The sequence below is a fragment of the Olea europaea genome, chromosome 5 (genome assembly GCF_002742605.1).
Source record: "Olea europaea var. sylvestris chromosome 5, O_europaea_v1, whole genome shotgun sequence".
Taxonomy (NCBI): domain Eukaryota; kingdom Viridiplantae; phylum Streptophyta; class Magnoliopsida; order Lamiales; family Oleaceae; genus Olea; species Olea europaea.
The window spans coordinates 16,360,778-16,378,990 of NC_036241.1; the positions used below are offsets into that span (position 1 = coordinate 16,360,778).

Sequence of the window (18,213 nt, forward strand, 5' to 3'; positions counted from 1 at the left end):
GACTAAATACAATTTTAGTCCCCGTTTGGCTCTCATTTTCTGAAAATGAAAATGAGTAGAATAGTATTTTTTTGAAAAATAAGTGAATAAAAAAAAAGAAAATTTTTTGATTTACGTATGATATTATTTTATAAAAAATTATGTGATCGAAAATAGGCTTGATAAAAATGGAATGGACACCTCACGTGAACCAACTCAGCAGCTACATAACCCGCTCCCAAATCTTCCCCAAATTCCTAAACCAAAACCAAACCCTAATCAATCCCCAAAACGAAGCCATGGTGTGCATCCGCAAGGCAACGGTGGATGACCTTCTGGCCATGCAGGAATGCAATCTCTTCTGCCTGCCGGAAAACTACCAAATGAAATACTATTTCTACCACATCCTCTCCTGGCCGCAATTACTTTACGTGGCTGAGGACTACAATGGGAAGATAGTCGGGTATGTTTTGGCCAAAATGGAAGAGGAGAGCTCTGAATGCCATGGACACATCACCTCCCTAGCTGTCCTCAGGACCCACAGGAAACTCGGCCTCGCCACTAAGCTCATGATCGCTGCTCAAAACGCCATGGAACAGGTTAGGAACATTATTTTTTCCACTCTAATTTTGGTCTGCTCAAATCTTGACAAAAACTTTAGAAATTTGATTGTTACCCATGTGGGTTTGTATTAGTTGCAATTAGCTTCCTCTTAGTTTTGAGATAATTTTTTTTTTTTGATCGGGTTTTGAGATAATATTAGTCAAGGATATGCTTGTAATCGTATTGAGATGCTGTTTCCAACTTTACCTGCTGAGGTGTATTATTTTTTCTTTTTATCTGCACTTGGACTTATGGATACCCTGTTTTGGATCTGTAATTTTGCTTTGTTTTCAAATAAGCAAAAAAGTCCCTTTTTGTTAATATGCTTTATATAACCGATATGAATTTTTTTTACACCGAGATATTTAATGCTGAAATCTGTGGAACCATGTGACAGGTCAGGATATTTTGTCCACTACCTGAACTTTCGGATATTTTGTTCAAATGATTTATATTGTTTTACAATACGTTTCTTCAATTTTTTGTTAGTTTTTCCTGTTTCTTTCACTGCATGTTGTGGTCCAATTGATTAGTCAGGTCACAAAATTATAAATTTTGTTTTTGGGTCTTGTTATGCTGAGTCTAGACTATTGAAATTTCAGTGGCTCACAGAAGTGACAACTTTAGAATCTTGTTTTCATGCCATACCCTTTGTGAAAGATATGGGTGTATTTGCGATCATAATACGAAAGCTTACTTTTTCCTTCTGAGTAGCTGATTTATTTAAGTACTTGTTGGATGTAGTATTCTTTAACGGCAGAATGAGTAGTGTTACAAATCTTGTGACATAGTTGAGAATCTTGCAGAATATGCTGAAGCTAAACTTAGGGAAGTTTCATTTTTTAAGGATTCTGTTACGAGCCATGTACTTGAGGTATCTACAGAAGGTTTAATATCAATTTACTTGGTGATTCAATTGGCTGAATGAATATTTCCCGTTTCTAGCTTTTTCTTTTGCAGATGTGCTGTTTGGTAGGTTTGTGAGTTGAACTTATTCAATAGGTTCTTGGCTTTATGCTTTGGGACTGAAAAATTTTAGAAAACATTAACTGCTGTGCTTTTTTCTATTTTTATCATTCTTCATTAATTTTATATGAAGGCATATGAGTTAAAACTAGTAACCACAATTGTAGACACATTGAAATGCATTTAAAAGTATGCTTGGGATGTACTTGTAAACATTTTGAATTAAATAGATAGAAATGAGTGGTGGATAAGCGGATACTACTTGTGATCCCTTGAGATGTGGATAAAAAGTGCCTTGAGTGTTTTATAAACATTTTATAAACATGAGGCAAACATAGGCTAAGACAACATTGATTTTGATCATCTTTCTAGGCTAAAATATTCTCATTTTTGTTCCTTAAATAGGTATATGAGGCAGAGTATGTGTCACTTCATGTGAGGAAAAGCAATCGGGCTGCATTTAATCTGTATACTGAAACACTAGGGTACAAGATTCATGACGTGGAGGCAAAGTATTATGCAGATGGGGAAGATGCTTATGATATGAGAAAGCAACTCAAAGGTAAGAAGCATCATCACCACCATCACCATCACCATCATGGTGGGTGTTGTTCTGGGGATTCAAAAACAGAAGAGGGGACTGGAGCGCCAGAAGCCAAAGCAGAGTGAAAGTCATGGTAAAAATCACGTTTTAAATTTTGTTATGTCATTCATCTTGTTTGCTTATTAGAAAGAAATTGTTGGTTCTGTTACTATATGGAAAATTATGTGCTGAACAAGAAAATATTATTGTCTGTCAAAGCTCAATGAACGTTATCATCATGCATATTTTATGTATTTGGGTACTCTATATGCCTCTGTTTGAGGTTTTGTTATTGAATAATTTACGTAGACAATGTTATATTTACCTAGAAATGTGGTTATGTGAAACTGTTGGTGACATCCTGCTTTGTAGTGGCGGTGCATTTTGGGTTCCATTCTGGATTTGGTCTGGAGCTTAAACAAAATTCCATCGAGTTCGTGGGGATAGTTGTAACTAGGTCATTTAGCATGCCAGGCAAAATTTTTAGTTTCAAGGCTCCTAGATACAGAGAAGTTACATGTGCACAAATAAAGAACACTGGCTACCATAGATATGGAAGCCGAATGCTATATACAATGCTATATACAGTTTGATAAATTATAGGACACCTGCTATGTTGAAATGTATATTCTTCTATTTGAATACACATACTATTTCTAGAATTACTTGTACCAATCTTTCCTAATCACTCCAATTTGAAAGACATTCGATGGTACAATTAGGGTGAACACGATTCGATTTGGGTGATTTTTGAATTATTTTCTCCAACTTACTTTAAACGGTTTGGAAAATTTTCAAACTAAACTAAATAAAGTAGATCTATATCTTGCAAATTGATTTGATTTTGTTTCGAATCATGGTTTTTGATGCAATTGGATATTTTAACCCAATCAACCGTATATGAATTAGATTTATATTCACATGTTTAGGTAGAAAAGAGCCCTTGAGATGAAGACGTAACAATTATTGTATTGAATAAACATCGTAGAAAGAGACCTTGAGATGAACATGTAGCAATTATTGTATTGAATAAACATCCATCTTAGCAGGTATATGGTTTTTCTCATGTCTTAAATGTTTTTCACGCAAATTCTTTTGTCATCATTTCTCATTTATAATACGGACAAATCTGGAAATTGGCATGATTTTCCTTCTTAGATCCCTTCTCCAGCAATCTGCAAAAAGAAGCTTCCTGCCTTTGTACCCATGGCCGTGGCAATTAAATACCACAAGTTTTCAAAGCGAATAATGTTATTCTGCACCATTGGTGTTGAGCACCAATTTAAATGACAACTGCTTCTTGTTAAAAGATAAATTCACTTAAATATAATATCACATTATTAATTTAACTGAATTTATCAAGTGTAATCTAATCACCTAGATTGGTGTTTTAACATCATTAGTATTTAGTGCTAAATAATATTATTCTTTCAAAACAGGACCAATCTGAAACAACATCCTCCTTCCAAGTTTTGTTGTGCTTAAAGGTAAAATAATTTTCTAAGAATAACCAGCATTTGTAACTATAATCTATAAACTATCAAGATCGACTTAGAAAAGTTACTTTTAAGCACAACCAAACATGACTGGTGGCTGTTCCATCTCATATTCATCTTTTCTACCCATTTCCAAGTGTCATCATACTGAAACTGGAAGCACTACTCATACTTGATATAGCACTGGAAATGTAACAGAATATTAGCTGTTCTTCAGGCTGAAAAAATGCAGGTGTGGAGCCCCGGGTAACATCTTTTGAAGAAAATAAGGAACAAGAAACCAAAGAGCATAAATCTAACATTCCATAACAACTCCAAAGAGAAAATCTGAAGATATATTCTACAAAGCAAGCAGTCGAAATGTAGTGCGGTACAAATACCGATCATCTGGATGAAACGGGGTGAAAAAAGAATCAACCAGGTCAGGGAATAAAGCCATTTTCGTATCAAATCAAACACCAATCTTAACTAATTTTTGTAAAAGGTCACAAGAATTAGCGTCCTGATGATGAATTTCCAAATTCGAGAAGGCATGATAAAGTAATAGATTGCATTCCTTATTGAGTAGTTACGCTCTTCGCAAGATTCCGAGGCTGATCAACATTGTGTCCCCTTAGTACCGTAAGATGATAAGCCAATAGCTGCAGAGATTTATAAGTAAGATTAGTTAGTAGTATAAAAATATGAAGAGAAGTTCATGATCAAACAGTATTATTTTTTCCTCGTATATCAAAGACACCTTCCCTTCACCTTCCTGGCAAATAAGATGAGCACCTAAGAAGTGACTAAAGCAGAAACGCTCAAATAAAGCAAAATTCAATAATGATCACTGAGAAAAGTTGGTTGAACTGTAACCAGATCATATGCCAAACAGATGTGTAATAATTTGAAGATCAAATGCTAAATGGCTCAAAATCACACAATCCACTCATAAGGGACATTGCAAACTCATCATGCTCCAGAAAAATGGAACAAATTCAAAATTTGTTGCTTAAACTGAGTAGCCATCAAGCTTTGAATTGGTGCCTTAAATGTATGGTCATCAATGTGGACTTAAACTTCAATCTCATAAGTGTGAATCTAATACTGCAGCGTATACCATTTTCCTCGACCAAGAGAGATTTTCAAACAGTTGTCTGCCATCACTGTGAAACTCGATATTTATTCTTAATGAAAATATAATAATCTCAATTTGATATATGACCTGAGCAAACCATTTTATCTTCGAGCACAAATATCAATCATCTCATGCTATAGCTCCCACACACTCTCAAACACAAACTGCATATTGTGACCTAAATTCAACCCCACTATCTTTTTATTCAAATCATATGACAGCCGACATGATGATCATACAATTCAAGTTCAACTATTAGTCTTCTTATTCTTGAATTAATATGTTTCAGGCATTCTAGAAAGAAAGTAATGTAAGATGCATATTATGATGAGTTTTGAAGTATTTCTATTGAGCCATGGTTTACAAAGGGTTGGAAGCGTATGTACCTCTCATAGGGAGGACGTCTTACCCTCATTAAGTCCACCCTATTGAATCTCCCTACTTCTTGTCACTGTTTCCTATTCCTGTCTCAGTGGCAAAAAGATTAGAGATGATTCAATAGAAGTTTCTACGGGAGGGGTTAGGGGAGGAAAGGAAACTTCATTAGGTTAATTGGACAGCAGTTTGTTCTCCCCTAAGTATGGCGGGCCTCGAACTGAGGAGTCTTGTATTGTTTAATAAGGTTTTGTTGGGTAAGTGGCTATGGCGATTCGATTTGGAGAGGGAGAGCTTTTGGAAAAGAATTATAGAGGCGAAATATGGTGTTATGGAAGGGGGATGGTGCTCAGCCATGGATCGTGATCCTTATGAGTTGAGCTTATAGAGGTATATCCGACAAGGGTGGAGAGACTTTCGGGATAGATTGACGTATGACGTGGGGAATAGCAATGCTATCAGATTTTGGGAAGATTGTTGGTGTGGAAGTCAACCATCGAGAGTGGAGTTTCCTTCTCTGTATCGTGTTGTTTTGAGGTGTGAATGAAGTCTTAGCCCTCATTTGGTTTCCATTATTTCCTCATTAAAATGAAAAATATTACCATTATACATCACATCAAGCTAGCAAATTTGAATTTATATCTCTTATGTGGGGCCCATAACGACTATATTTTTCATTTTCATTCTTCCAAAAATGAGAAACAAACGGGGACTTACATATACATAATGAGGATCTCAGTTGGAACATTGTTTTTGAGAGCAACCTATTGGTTTGGCTTAGCTCATACGAAATAAGTAGCTTCCAAATAAATGTAAGAATTCCCAACGAACCCACAATTCTGTCTTTTTTGTTAGCCTATCCATAATTCCTAATAGAAATATTGTAGGATCGGGAGTTAGATGATTATGCGCTGCTTTTGACCTCTTTGTATGAGGTGAAGAGAGCAATTGTAGCAGGTGGAGGTTGGCACGAGATGGTATCTTCTCAGTTGGCACTTATTTTAGATCCTTATTGGGACTTGTGGGGAGCTCACTCCCCTGGAAGATTGTATGGAAATGTAAACTGCTCCCTTGGGTGGCATTTTTACTATGGACGGTTGTGAGGGGACTGGTGTTAATAGTGGATAACCTCCGAATAGGGGGTTTTTATGTTACGGAATGATGCTATATGTGTAGGAAAAATGAGGAGACGATTGACCACTTATTTCTTCATTGTGAAGGTGCTCACTCCCTGTGGAACGATATTCTAGCTTTTCAATGCACGGATTGGGTGTTTCCACGACATATGGATGATGTACTGAAAGCATAGAGGAGAAAATTTCGTAATAAGGATAGTATAATTGTCTGGGATCTTATTCCAGGATGCATCGTCTAGGTTGTGTGGGGGGAAAGAAACAACTGCTATTTTGATGATTACGGACAACTGAGCAGATTAAAGAATTATTTTATATAACGTTGTATACTTGATTTAATACTACGGCTTTTGCTCGTATATTTATTTCTTTCTTGTATTAATTGATAATACACTGTCTGTGTATTAACCGTGATTAATAAAATATTTGATTACCTATAAAAAAAATAATATGGAAGTATTTGTATTAAAAGAAGTAGCAACATTACCTGCAATGGAACTGTGTTAATTACAGTCTGCAGACAATCCACGGCCTGAGGAACTTCAATGACACGGCAGGATCCACCAACGCAAACAGATGCTGCATCTCCTTTTGTGCACATTACTATAAGTCGACCTTTCCGAGCATGAAGTTGCTGAATGACTGATTGCTGTTTGCTGTCCAGAACTAGAAATGTTAGAAAAAGACATTAAAGATCAAGAGACCAACTTTTACATAGAAAAAGACTTACGAGAAACAAGCATCACGGGTAGCAATAACGAAAATTGGGAGAGATTCATCCACTAAAGCCAACGGACCATGTTTCATTTCACCAGCAAGTATTCCTTCACTGTGCATAAGTGCCACTTCTTTTACCTTCAAAGCACCTTCCAAAGCAGTTGCATAGTTATATCCTCTTCCGAAAACAAGAAGTGATTGCTCAGCCATAAGTAATTTTGCAAGATATTTCATTTCCTGGTCAAGCTTGAGAACTTGTTTCACTTTACCTGCAACATTTTTTATAACATATGTAACAGACAAAAGACGCCCAAGCCATGGCATAGAACATGAATATGTATGCATAAAAACAACTCCATCTTAATTTGTAGAAACAGCAACCAAAATAAAGACATACTTGGCAAATCAAATAGACCATCTATTACTGCTTCCCTTCTTTCTTGACTAGAAATTGAGTCGCCTCCAATTGCAAGGGCTAACATAGCCATCACTACAATTTGACTTGTGTATGCCTGTCAATGAATTTAATTACCTAAAAAGACTGAAGCCACAGTAGAGCCACTTATAAAGAGTGGGGAATAGGTAATGTACAATGGGCTAACCTTGGTGCTTGCCACGCCTATTTCTGCGCCTGCATTTATATGAACACCACAGTGGGTGTTCCTAGCAATTGCACTGCCAACAGTGTTCGTGATCCCCACACACAGTGCACCATTTTCTAAGGCATACTCTAATGCATTCAAAGTATCAGCAGTTTCGCCTGATTGACTAACAAAGACAGCAGTGTCTTCTCTATAAATAGGCCCCTGCCTATCTAACAGATCACTAGCAATCTCCATTGTCACAGGAATACCTGCATTGTATTGTTAAATTAGTGAAATATGAGTGGATGAAATTTTCACAGCTGTGCTACATATTGCCAACGACAAACATTCACCAGATAGTTCTTCCAAAATGGGCCTTGAAGCTAAAGCAGCATTGTAACTTGTGCCACAGCCAATAAAAACAATTCTTCTGCTTCTTCTTATGGTTTTGAGGTGATCCTTAAGCCCTCCCAAAAGGACAGTCTTGGCTTTACACGATCCTCCACGTATAAGCCTCCCTCGCATGGTTGTTGTAAGAGATTCAGGTTGTTCATGTATTTCTTTCTGCATATAATGCTCATATTTTCCTTTGTTTATTTGTTCAACTTCCATCTCGAGAATAGATAGTGCACGTTCAACAGAAGCAGGCCTAGAAAGAGTTCTTCCACGATTACCCTTAGCTTGGTCAAACTTCAAAATGGACACGCCTCCATCCTGGACCAATCAAAATCAACAGCAGTGACGACACTGTGTTCAGCACACCACAAGAAACATACATATATTCATATGTCCACGTATGTACACAGGACATCTCATAAGTTCTAACAAACTAGAATGGAAATTACAGAAATTAACCATGCAGAGTGCCATCAAATGCGCCTGCAGGATTGTTGTGTTCAGTCTTCAGTTAATAGAAATTTATAAGGAAGATAAAGATACTTATCTCAGTTTTAAATTATAGTGATCCAAAAAGCTTTTGTCAAAAAATTTTGTTTTTTTTTTCAATCAGTATTTATTAATCATTATAATAAACATGGTTTGCAGTAACTTAATACCTCTTTGATATGAAGTTGCTCGGTAGATATTTGTTACAATAATTTACCAAAAAGAAATTACTCAGAATCTGACTTGATCTGATTAAAATGAATAATTTTAACCAGGTATTCACTTTCAATCAGGTGTTTAGTATAAGGTATCTAAGAACATTTGATGGTGGCCAACTGCCCATGCCATTTTCCCCTGGAACCTAATATTTTGCCAAAAGGAAACCAGGGCTAAATATGGCCTTCAACTAAATGGACAGGGTGATGAGATCATGATCGTGACACTTACAAACCCTTGTTTATTTTTCAATAATATCCTTTTCATCTAACATTTAAAGTAGCAACAGTTCTATCCTTTGTTTCTTGATGAACCCCTGGAGAGTTTTAGATAGGGCATCTGATTCTTGGAATTTTTACTACTTATGATTAGATATCTAAATGAGATTATATTGTCCAATGTCCTGATTGTACAATTTTGGAATTAGTTCTGGCATGTCATGTATGTCATCTTTTTTGTTCAAAAGTGTCCATTTATTCCCCTCTGAACACATTCATTTGGAACTTCTAAGACAAAGGCTTTTATTTCCTTCATTTATAAACATAAATGCTTGGTTGCAAAAGCATACAAATACTTATCCCCTGATGTTTCTGTCACATGTTCGTGCAGGAATGAGACACTTACCTCACTGCTCTTTTACCAGGGATTAAAGGAGGAGATTAGTAGTTTTTGGTCATCCCACCTCCTTGATTCAGCTTGATATTATAAAATTTATGGGTTTTAGCAGAGTAAAGATGTTGAGATTTTGTGGAGATGTACTATGTGCATTGCTTGGTCACTTTGGTTAAAGAGCTTTAAAAGCTTATAGAATCTTTTTATCCTTTCGCAGTGCTTGTGGGATAAATTGATTTCCCTGGCAGATCTCAAATAATGGAATAACATCTTTGTTTCACTTTTCTACATTTGGCTCTTTTTTTGTAATTGAGGAGACCTTATTATCCACTTATATACACTTCTCCTTTCGTTAATAACATTTTTTTGTTGAAAAAAGGAGTCATGGAATTCTGTCTAAGCAATCAACTCTCTTCTTTTCATTTCTTTATCTGCTTAAAATTTCTATTCCTATGATTTCTATTTCTCCAATTTTTTTGGATCTCCCTTCCATGGTTTAGGAATATTACCAGCATAAATCTAGAAATGGAAAGGCTGGAGTATACGATATGTGTAGTTTTCTGATATGGAAAGAACGAAGAATACAACAATGAAGCATATGAAACCCACTAAACCTCGCCAGTAAATTCACGTGAAGTTGGAACTTCTCATCATAATATCAGACCATGAAGACGATATTTATAAACCTACGACTCCATTAAAATAATAAAAGAAGGGGTCCAAACTCTTCAGAAAGATCTCAGTTATTTGAATAAAGATGGCAAATAGTTATAAGACAACTTTCTTTAACATTACGTAGTATTTAGTCCTCAAATAAATTATGCAATCAACTCAAAGTAATCAGGACAAGATTGTGAAGCAGATTGGTCATGAAATTGGGCAGTAATTTGATAAATCTTGGGGGAACCATATGCTGGAAGTTCATAGGCCTTTCCGCAAAAGAGATAGAAAGAAAGAAAAAGAAACAAAGTGAATTGCCAAATGAGAGTAACCTTGTGGAAAATGTAAGTAATTCTTCGACCCCAAAGTAATTAGAAACAAACTACCACGTGACACTCAGAGCCCGTTTGATGTAGATTCCTTGAGAATAGATTTTGGGAAAAATGATTTTGTACAGTAAAGCTATTTGTTCAAGTGCAAAATTATTTATTGGGAGAATGGGTGGTTAAAATTAAGTTTGAGGAAAAATGAGTTTTAAGAATCTCAACCTAGTAGCGGCTTAATATCTGCTTGAAGTCTGTTTATAATTCTAGAAAATATTTTGAAACATTACATGGAGATAATAGAAAGTACCTTAAGATGAACTACTTCGCCATCCTCAATCACAAGGACCTTTTTTGTGTGTTCTACCAGAGCATTGGCATCACTTGACAAAAATAATTCCTTTGGTTGTCCATTGCTTGATAGAAATTTAGTGTCATTAAATGATGATCCAATGCTGGCCTCTTCTGCCAACTCCTGTAATAAAAGCAATGTCATTTTCCCAAAGTGGTCGACATGAAATAAAATAACAATAATTGTTTCCTTTTGGAAACAGCAAGCTCATGCTTTGAAAGACGCTTGAAGCTTAGCAATATGAAAAGACTACAAAAATCAAGAAAAATATTCCAGTACACTAAAAAATGACGGATCTTAATGGATTTAATTGCTCAACCAAGATGTAACATGTCCTTTTCCTTCCTCTTTCCTTCCTGAGGGGATAAAAGAAGTGTTACAAGTACATGGACAATGCAATTAAGATAATTATTCCTAACATTATAACAAAGAAACTCTAGACAGATTCATAAGGCCTATTCTTTTTTTTTTTTTTTTGGTTGCCTTCGTAAGTAAAAACATAAAAGAGGATATCACTGAAAAAGAGAAATCTCCATCTATTACAGACCCCTATTTCCCCCTTTGTTTGATTTGAAAAATTGGTAGGAAGGAATTAAGTAAACTTCCTTATATGTGAAAGATAAATTATGTGGTTACTATAATTACGTGTGCCTATATATGTATAATTATTTATAAGGTTAAGTGATTTAAATATAGCGTTAGTGTAGTTATGTGCATCTATGTATATGTATAATTATATATGATTTTGGCTTATTGATTTCAAATATAATATGACTACAGTATATGTATAATTATGTAAAATCACGATTGATTTATTTAAATTATATGATTTCCATAATTATGTATATCTATGATTGTCCCACACTGCATACATAATTCATAAACGGTTGTTCGAGGTCAAGTTCTTCCTTGCGTGTTTAAAAAATCCTCTTTAGATTTATGAGGTAAGTGTTGTTATATGTTGTATATTAAAATAAGGAATACAATTCATGAATATGATATAGGTTGTATATGTTCAAGTTCAATGGATCTGAGTTTAGTAGCGCTACGCACAGGAATTATAGCAACGAAGTACGTTTCTTAATTCCTGTGTCCCCTTATGTATGTTATGATTATGGCTATCTAAGTTCGGGTTCAAATCCCCATGTCTCCTTATGTACGTTAAGAATTCTTAAATTTTAAATATGAATTACGATTTATGTGATTCACTTATTGAAATTTTATCTCATTATTTGTAATTTCCTCTTTTAGATAATTAAGGTTTGAGGCATTGGACTTTGGAACTGGTGATATAATAAATACATTATTGAATAATTTATTATTTTACTTTTATGATTTAATTCTTTATGTTTTCAATTATTGTAATGGAACAAAAGTTATATTTTCATGAAAGTTAAGTTCTATTTTACGATACGTTTTAATGATCCAAATGGTAAATTTTCGGTCATTACAGAAAAAGAGGATCTTATAAGAGAGACAATCGGGTACAAAGAGGGGAGGACAATACATCTTCATTCCAAGAAATTGGCATATTAAATCAACATATGATAAGGTTAAATGAATCTTTCCAGCTCCTTTATAAATAAGTCAAAGCTACATAAAAAGCTCCGTAATTCATTTTGAAGCAAAGAAGAGTAAAATCCTACAAGAGGTGCTGAGGTAAAGTTTGTTGCTCAAAACTTCTTTTCACTCTGAACTAGTTCTAACTTTCATAGTAAAGTCATTTTGGGAAGATCCCACCACCACAATATGCCCCACCATTATGACTCCTAACTAGCTTACTCCTCCCTTACTCACCCAGCAACTTATTTCTGCGTTCTCCAACTTTCTAACACAACTTGTCTATAGATTGCTAGAATGCAATAGTTTAACAATGTTGCATTCACATTCGTGCAAGGGTCCAACGGAGTTTTCACTGACTATGTAATACCACAATAATGATATGTCAGCGTGTGTTTTCTAGGAAAAGGAGAGTAGAATTTAACAGTCTTTCCAGTTCCATGCTTCCCATTATGGGAGTGAATTAACCTAGATGCATCAATCTGAGACCCACAATTATTCATGACTTTTCCATACCTATAATGCAGGAAATGAAATAAAGTTAAACGAAACTCAGCTCCCCATCCCCATTATGGGGTGTGTATATTATTAACATGACCTTGATGCAGCAAAATGACTCCTTCAAAAATCTGCCACCCACATAATGAAGGAATCTGAGCCCACAATGCAGAAATAAAAAACATGATTATTATCATAAATAGTTACGACTAATGGACTAACACACCTCATCATGCACTAGCCAAGTTAGATAGAAAGTTTAGAGGTTTTTGGTGCTTAGCCTATAAACCATTAGCATTCCTGAACTCTAGACCAGCTGCCTGACATGAATCAGAATTCAATATCCATACAGGATTTTTCATTCTCCATCCTTGGAATATTGATATTTGTATATGACATTTTGCAATGACCAATGTAGACCATAAATCAACATATAGAAAATAAGCACATTTTCATAGTTGAATTTTTATTAATAACTGAAGAATTATAACAGTGAAAACTGACGAAGAATTATTTGATGAATTTTAATATTCACTTTTGCAGCAATTTAAAAGACATGCAACTTACTTTCACCCCAAGGAGTAATGGACTACCACGTTTGCAAGCAATCAATTCATTGGGGTAGTGCCGACTTTTAAAAATGAGAGCATAGGCTCCTTCCAGATGCCTCATTACTTCAAGCACAACTTGACTAAATGTCACACCCGGATCACCTACACCAAACAGTTCAACAATTGTACCGAGTAATATATAACAAATTTTGTACCACAGGGAAAAGATACACCAAATGGTTCAACTATTGTTACCCTTTTAATATATAACAAACTTCGTACCACAGGGAAAAGATGTAGAACCTTAAAAGGAAAAAGGAGGAGAGAAAGTTGTTAAATCTAATGGGAAGAATCTCATTGAATCCAACAAAAAAATGTAACAATGAGGTAAAGGCATTGAACATGTCTTTCATTATTCTCTAAAAGAAAACAACAAAAAGATAGATTCACAAAGATAGTGAAGCCACCATACTTCTGCTCTGTAAGTTTAGCTTTCCAATAAGCTTTTCATTTCTTAAATGCAATGTCACTGTACATTTTAGGGGATAAAGCCATTACTTATGGATGATTGCATGTTATGGGCAGTAAATAATGAAGTGAAAACGCTCTCTTATAGTTACATGGCTAAAATAAAATGAAAATGTCGACTGATAAAATACAATTTAACTTCTTCAAGAGAGCCTGAATTACAAGGAGAAACTGTGGGAAATATAGCCAACTTTTGAAGAGATGCACTTAGCTTACTCACGGTGGCCACCAAGCCCAAAAAGATACAACCAACCATAAGACATACAGACCTAGCATTTCAACATCTTGCTGAATTTCCTTAGAATGTCAGTATATATAAATTATTTAAAGGAAATAGAATGACATAAATCAAAAAACACGACCCAAAATACAAATAAGTTTGTAAGCAACACGATGACACCACTAAGAAAATAGAATGGCACCATGACAATTGCTAGGGAGTGGGGAGGGAAGTTGAGAAGGATAGATGAGAAAACAGTAGACAATAATTACTTTACTGTCAAAACGAGGAGATACCTTCTTCATTTGCTTTGTCGAAAACAAACTTTGCAAGCTTTGGTATCACTTCTGTATCTGTTTCTGATTCAAAGGTGAAACCATGTCGAACTAGTGTCTCTTTTAACACCTGAAGTTTCATTATAGGGTTGCAGTGATGCTTAAGTTTAGATCGATGCAATAAAAAAAATAAAATGGAAACTGTATTTGAAGTCAAACTTAATTTTTTTATAATTTTCATATTTAGTAAGAAATCAAAATGCAGATGGAAAATTCTTCAAATTTTATTTATCTTCATAGCAAAGCTATTATTTGAGGTAATATTCTTCAATGGCTACATCTACAAATGGTAAAAGAGCTAAAGCAACATTCCCGTGAATATTCTCTTAAAAAGTTAACATGAACATATGCTTTATAAGAAAAAACTACTTCCTTGACAATAAATTACTCGGGCATGCAACAAATCAATCAAATGAACTTGATGCGTTGATATTTGGTAAAAGAAATAGGGAAATGGTCAGAAAAGCCCAGCCAACCTCATAATTAGTAACAACTCCATTATGAACAACCACAAACTCGTTTCCTTCATCAGAGGTTTGAGGATGACTATTTCTTGGAGCAGGCTCCCCATGGGTAGCCCAGCGTGTGTGAGCTATTCCAGCATGAATTGAGAATGATTCTTCTAAATTTAAATCCGTAGCATCAACATCTGAAATGAATTCATAATAATTTACTCAATCATGAAAGACTCAAAGATAAGTAAAATATCAACAAAGAACCTTAAAGGTACTTAGAGCACAAACTAAATGGAAAGATCATATAAAACAGACGTCGTCGCTGCTGAGAGTGAATTCTTACACAAGAAAAATGAATATTAGAAAGTATCTGATGAAAATAAAGATAAAGATAACAATAAAGATACAGTTTTAGATAGGATTTTATACTAGAGCTTAATTCATGTTTATTAATTAGATCGGATTAGTTAATAATTTGATAAAATTCTAACTTATTAGAAGTTCTATTAGTTTTAGATTATTTGCTCTATAAATAGAAAGAACCCTTGGTTATATGAATAAAATTGATTTCTTCTTTGCTGTGAATTCTTCTCTCCTCAGATCACCTTTCTTTCTTGTTTTTCAATTGTTTTTATCAAATCAATACACTCATGCGTCAGTATCACAGCATCCACAACCGTATTGCTCAGATCTCAAAGATTCTGTTAAATGTAACAGATTGTGTACCTATAATATACCATGAGGACCATCCAAAATGCATTTATTATCAATCTAAAGCCAGTTAAGATATATGATGTGTCCCAAACTTAAGAAATGGCATGCATCTCACGGGCGCATGCAATTAGTTAATAATTTTAAAATTTCAGCATATTTACAGCTGAAATTCCCACATAGACAATCTACATAACAGAGGCGAAAAGAAAAAATCTATCTTATATTTAAAAACTTAAAATCTATCTTATATTTAAAAACTTAACCATACGGTTGTGTAGAGGTGCAAAGATTACTTAAAGTTAAGGCTCTGTTGTTCTCAATTACAAAACTCTTATTCCTCCAAGTAGTCATATCCAATTTTTTCTCCTATTTCGATAATATTTACAGTGAATAACAATAAAGATTCTAAGAGCAGAACAGCGTATAGATGACGTATTCTGTTAGTTAAGATATCATCCCCCCAACTGTAGAGACCGATAAAAAGAATGATTAGGTATGTGTTTGAGCCACATTATTTTTTAAGAATGTATTTTGGAATAGTAGATTGATCGAGAATGTGTGCTTTAAAAAATAAGGAAAATTTTTAAATTTGCGTGTAATATTATTTTATTGAAGAATGTGTGGTTGAATAATGTCAAATCACTGTTTAAGAATATATTTTTTTCAAATAATGCGGCTCAAACATGGCCTAGATCAGATCCTAGGTCCAGCTTCAGTTGTACTCGTACCCAGCAGCTATCCTAGAACTAGAATGCAAACTCCGCAGGCTTGACAACAAAAGAAACTTGACGTGTTTGAGAAATTAAATGCCAAGAAAATGAGAATTATACATAACTGCATGCTAATAAAGAAAATTACTAAATGCTAAGATGAACACTTCGATAATAAATAATTTCCTGGTCTGCTCTCTTGCAGGTAGCCCGCATCTTCATAGTCGTGTCTATTTCACCAACTTTCCAGTTTTGATGTCCCACGATTATGCTAGTTTAGAAACTAAGGAGAAGGACAGGGGTCGCTGCATGACGCCTAGCTAAAAATTCTATATGATTTAGCACAAAAGTACATTCAGTTTCAGCATCCGGGCCAGACCGACAGCGGAAACCTAGTGTAATCATTGGAATTTTGACTCTTTCTCTTTGATCACTCATTTAAGTTTTAAGGAAAACCATTTTTTGGGGATTCTGCCTTACACTGTTCAAATGCATTTTGGCACAGTTCAAATATGTGCTGCGCCTTCACTGCACCGTAGTAGAAAGATAATCGCTCTTAATAACACAGACACAAAGCCCTAATCTTGTGCGGTTCAAATATGGCAATATATAAATAAGCAGCAATAACATCAACAATTTTACACCAAGAAAAAGTATAAAAAGAAAGAGACCTCTCATTTGACTGCTATCAAAAAACTCGAAGTTAAAATAAAAACCTACATTTTTCTAATTCTCCAAATTCCAGAAATCCCAAACAAATGTCTACACCCAAACATCATGTCACCCAAAAAAGAAAATCCAGAAAAGAGAAGAATACAAAGAACAAGAACAAGAAGTAATCAGATCAATGCATAAAGGAAATGAACAAAAACAAAGAATTCAAAAAATAGAAAAAGTGCAATTGTAATCTTAGTTTACCATGGTAGACAGATTTGACAAGGGACTCGATGTTCCCCTCTTGACGAAATACAAGAGGAGGAGTGACAATTTGACGATTCACATCCGAACCCGAGCAATTACAAGAATCAATAGAAATCCCTGCAGAATCATAGCCTCTGTACTCCAAACGCCTGAGGCCATTAAATAGAACTTCTAAAATATAACGCCGCTCTCTACTAACATTAAAATTCAAATATGCGAAAATCCCACACATTATTTTCCCTTAATTGTTTCAGTTGTTCGGTTCTTCCTTAGAATTTGCAGAGAAAAGGTTAAAATATGGAGAAGGGAGAAAGGGAATTGACTTTTCACGTTGGAAATATCGGAATTTGTTCACATTTCTGTATTTTGACCAATGGAGGCTTCTTCTTGACCGTTTCAAGTGGCCTGCAACTGGGGTATTATTATAAATGACCAGCTACTATTCATTTTTGATAAAATGTCTATTATACCCTTAATGAAATAATTTATCATATATTGCACAAGATATCTTTAATTTATTGGGATAGTTTTAAATTCCTCTATTTCTCTCATTTCGAGTTTTAATATATAATTTCATCATTTGATCTAATAAATTAGCATAATCTGTAATATAATTGTCATGTAATTTACTAAGATTATCAAATTCCTTCGATAATATATCCATAATCTCTAATTGAGAATAAATATTTTCTATTTTTTCATTAATCTATCTAACAGATTATCTAATCCTTTAATTGTATAACCTGACATTATTCAAATAATTCCTTGCAAACTTTATGAATAATAACATATTTAGATAGGTTTTTTGCAAACATGAACAATAATAATCCCTACAATTCTTTCAAGATATTAGAAGAATTCTTTCTAAATTTAACAAAGACAATAATTTTACCTTACTTTTGATCTTAAATCTGTATTCTTAGAACCGAGTGACCTTCAGGCTCTGAATCTGCAAACTGCTCCCTTAAACGGCCTCTTGCCTCAATGGGAATTCTGCTATTTCAGCTTCTTGCCCTCACTGTATCTTTTCTTAGAATTAAGAATAAAGATCTTAAGTAAAGAAAATTCTCTCTTTGTTAAAGTAAGAAAGAGATTATCTTCTTCAATCTATCAAGAATAT

The 18,213-nt window shown here is 34.5% G+C and overlaps 2 protein-coding genes across 4 annotated transcripts; one reads left to right on the plus strand and one right to left on the minus strand.

The window, feature by feature from the left end:
- The first annotated feature begins 191 nt into the window (after positions 1–191).
- Positions 192–9,281, plus strand: LOC111394850 (N-terminal acetyltransferase A complex catalytic subunit NAA10-like). 3 transcript variants are annotated; one of them, XM_023020880.1, is made up of 3 exons: positions 192–578; positions 1,954–2,225; positions 9,264–9,281. In XM_023020880.1, exons 1-2 carry the CDS (start codon positions 279–281, stop codon positions 2,215–2,217), a joined length of 564 nt encoding a protein of 187 aa, XP_022876648.1. In that variant the 5' UTR covers positions 192–278; the 3' UTR covers positions 2,218–2,225; positions 9,264–9,281. The 3 variants fall into 3 exon arrangements, with proteins under 3 accessions (XP_022876648.1, XP_022876647.1, XP_022876646.1); XM_023020879.1 differs by lacking the exon at positions 9,264–9,281 and adding an exon at positions 2,504–2,643; XM_023020878.1 differs by lacking the exon at positions 9,264–9,281 and having other exon boundaries at positions 1,954–2,455.
- LOC111394849 (glutamine--fructose-6-phosphate aminotransferase [isomerizing] 2) lies at positions 3,898–17,499 on the minus strand. The gene is made up of 11 exons (XM_023020877.1): positions 17,091–17,499; positions 14,770–14,942; positions 14,255–14,363; positions 13,227–13,372; positions 10,560–10,724; positions 7,907–8,267; positions 7,572–7,822; positions 7,367–7,481; positions 6,983–7,238; positions 6,740–6,908; positions 3,898–4,268 (listed from the first exon to the last, which is right to left on the minus strand). The coding sequence occupies exons 1-11, from the start codon at positions 17,323–17,325 to the stop codon at positions 4,185–4,187; spliced, it is 2,064 nt and encodes a 687-aa protein (XP_022876645.1). The 5' UTR covers positions 17,326–17,499; the 3' UTR covers positions 3,898–4,184.
- Positions 17,500–18,213: the final 714 nt, after the last annotated feature.

Excerpts from the sequence above, each read along its gene's own strand:
- LOC111394850 (XM_023020880.1), top strand. The coding sequence starts at position 279 with ATGGTGTGCATCCGCAAGGCAACGGTGGATGACCTTCTGGCCATGCAG. Across the intron at positions 579-1,953 it reads CTCAAAACGCCATGGAACAG|GTATATGAGGCAGAGTATGT; the intron begins GTTAGGAACATT and ends TTCCTTAAATAG.
- LOC111394849 (XM_023020877.1), bottom strand. The coding sequence starts at position 17,325 with ATGTGTGGGATTTTCGCATATTTGAATTTTAATGTTAGTAGAGAGCGG. Across the intron at positions 14,943-17,090 it reads TGTCAAATCTGTCTACCATG|ATGTTGATGCTACGGATTTA; the intron begins GTAAACTAAGAT and ends AATTCATTTCAG. Across the intron at positions 4,269-6,739 it reads TTAACACAGTTCCATTGCAG|CTATTGGCTTATCATCTTAC; the intron begins GTAATGTTGCTA and ends AAATCTCTGCAG.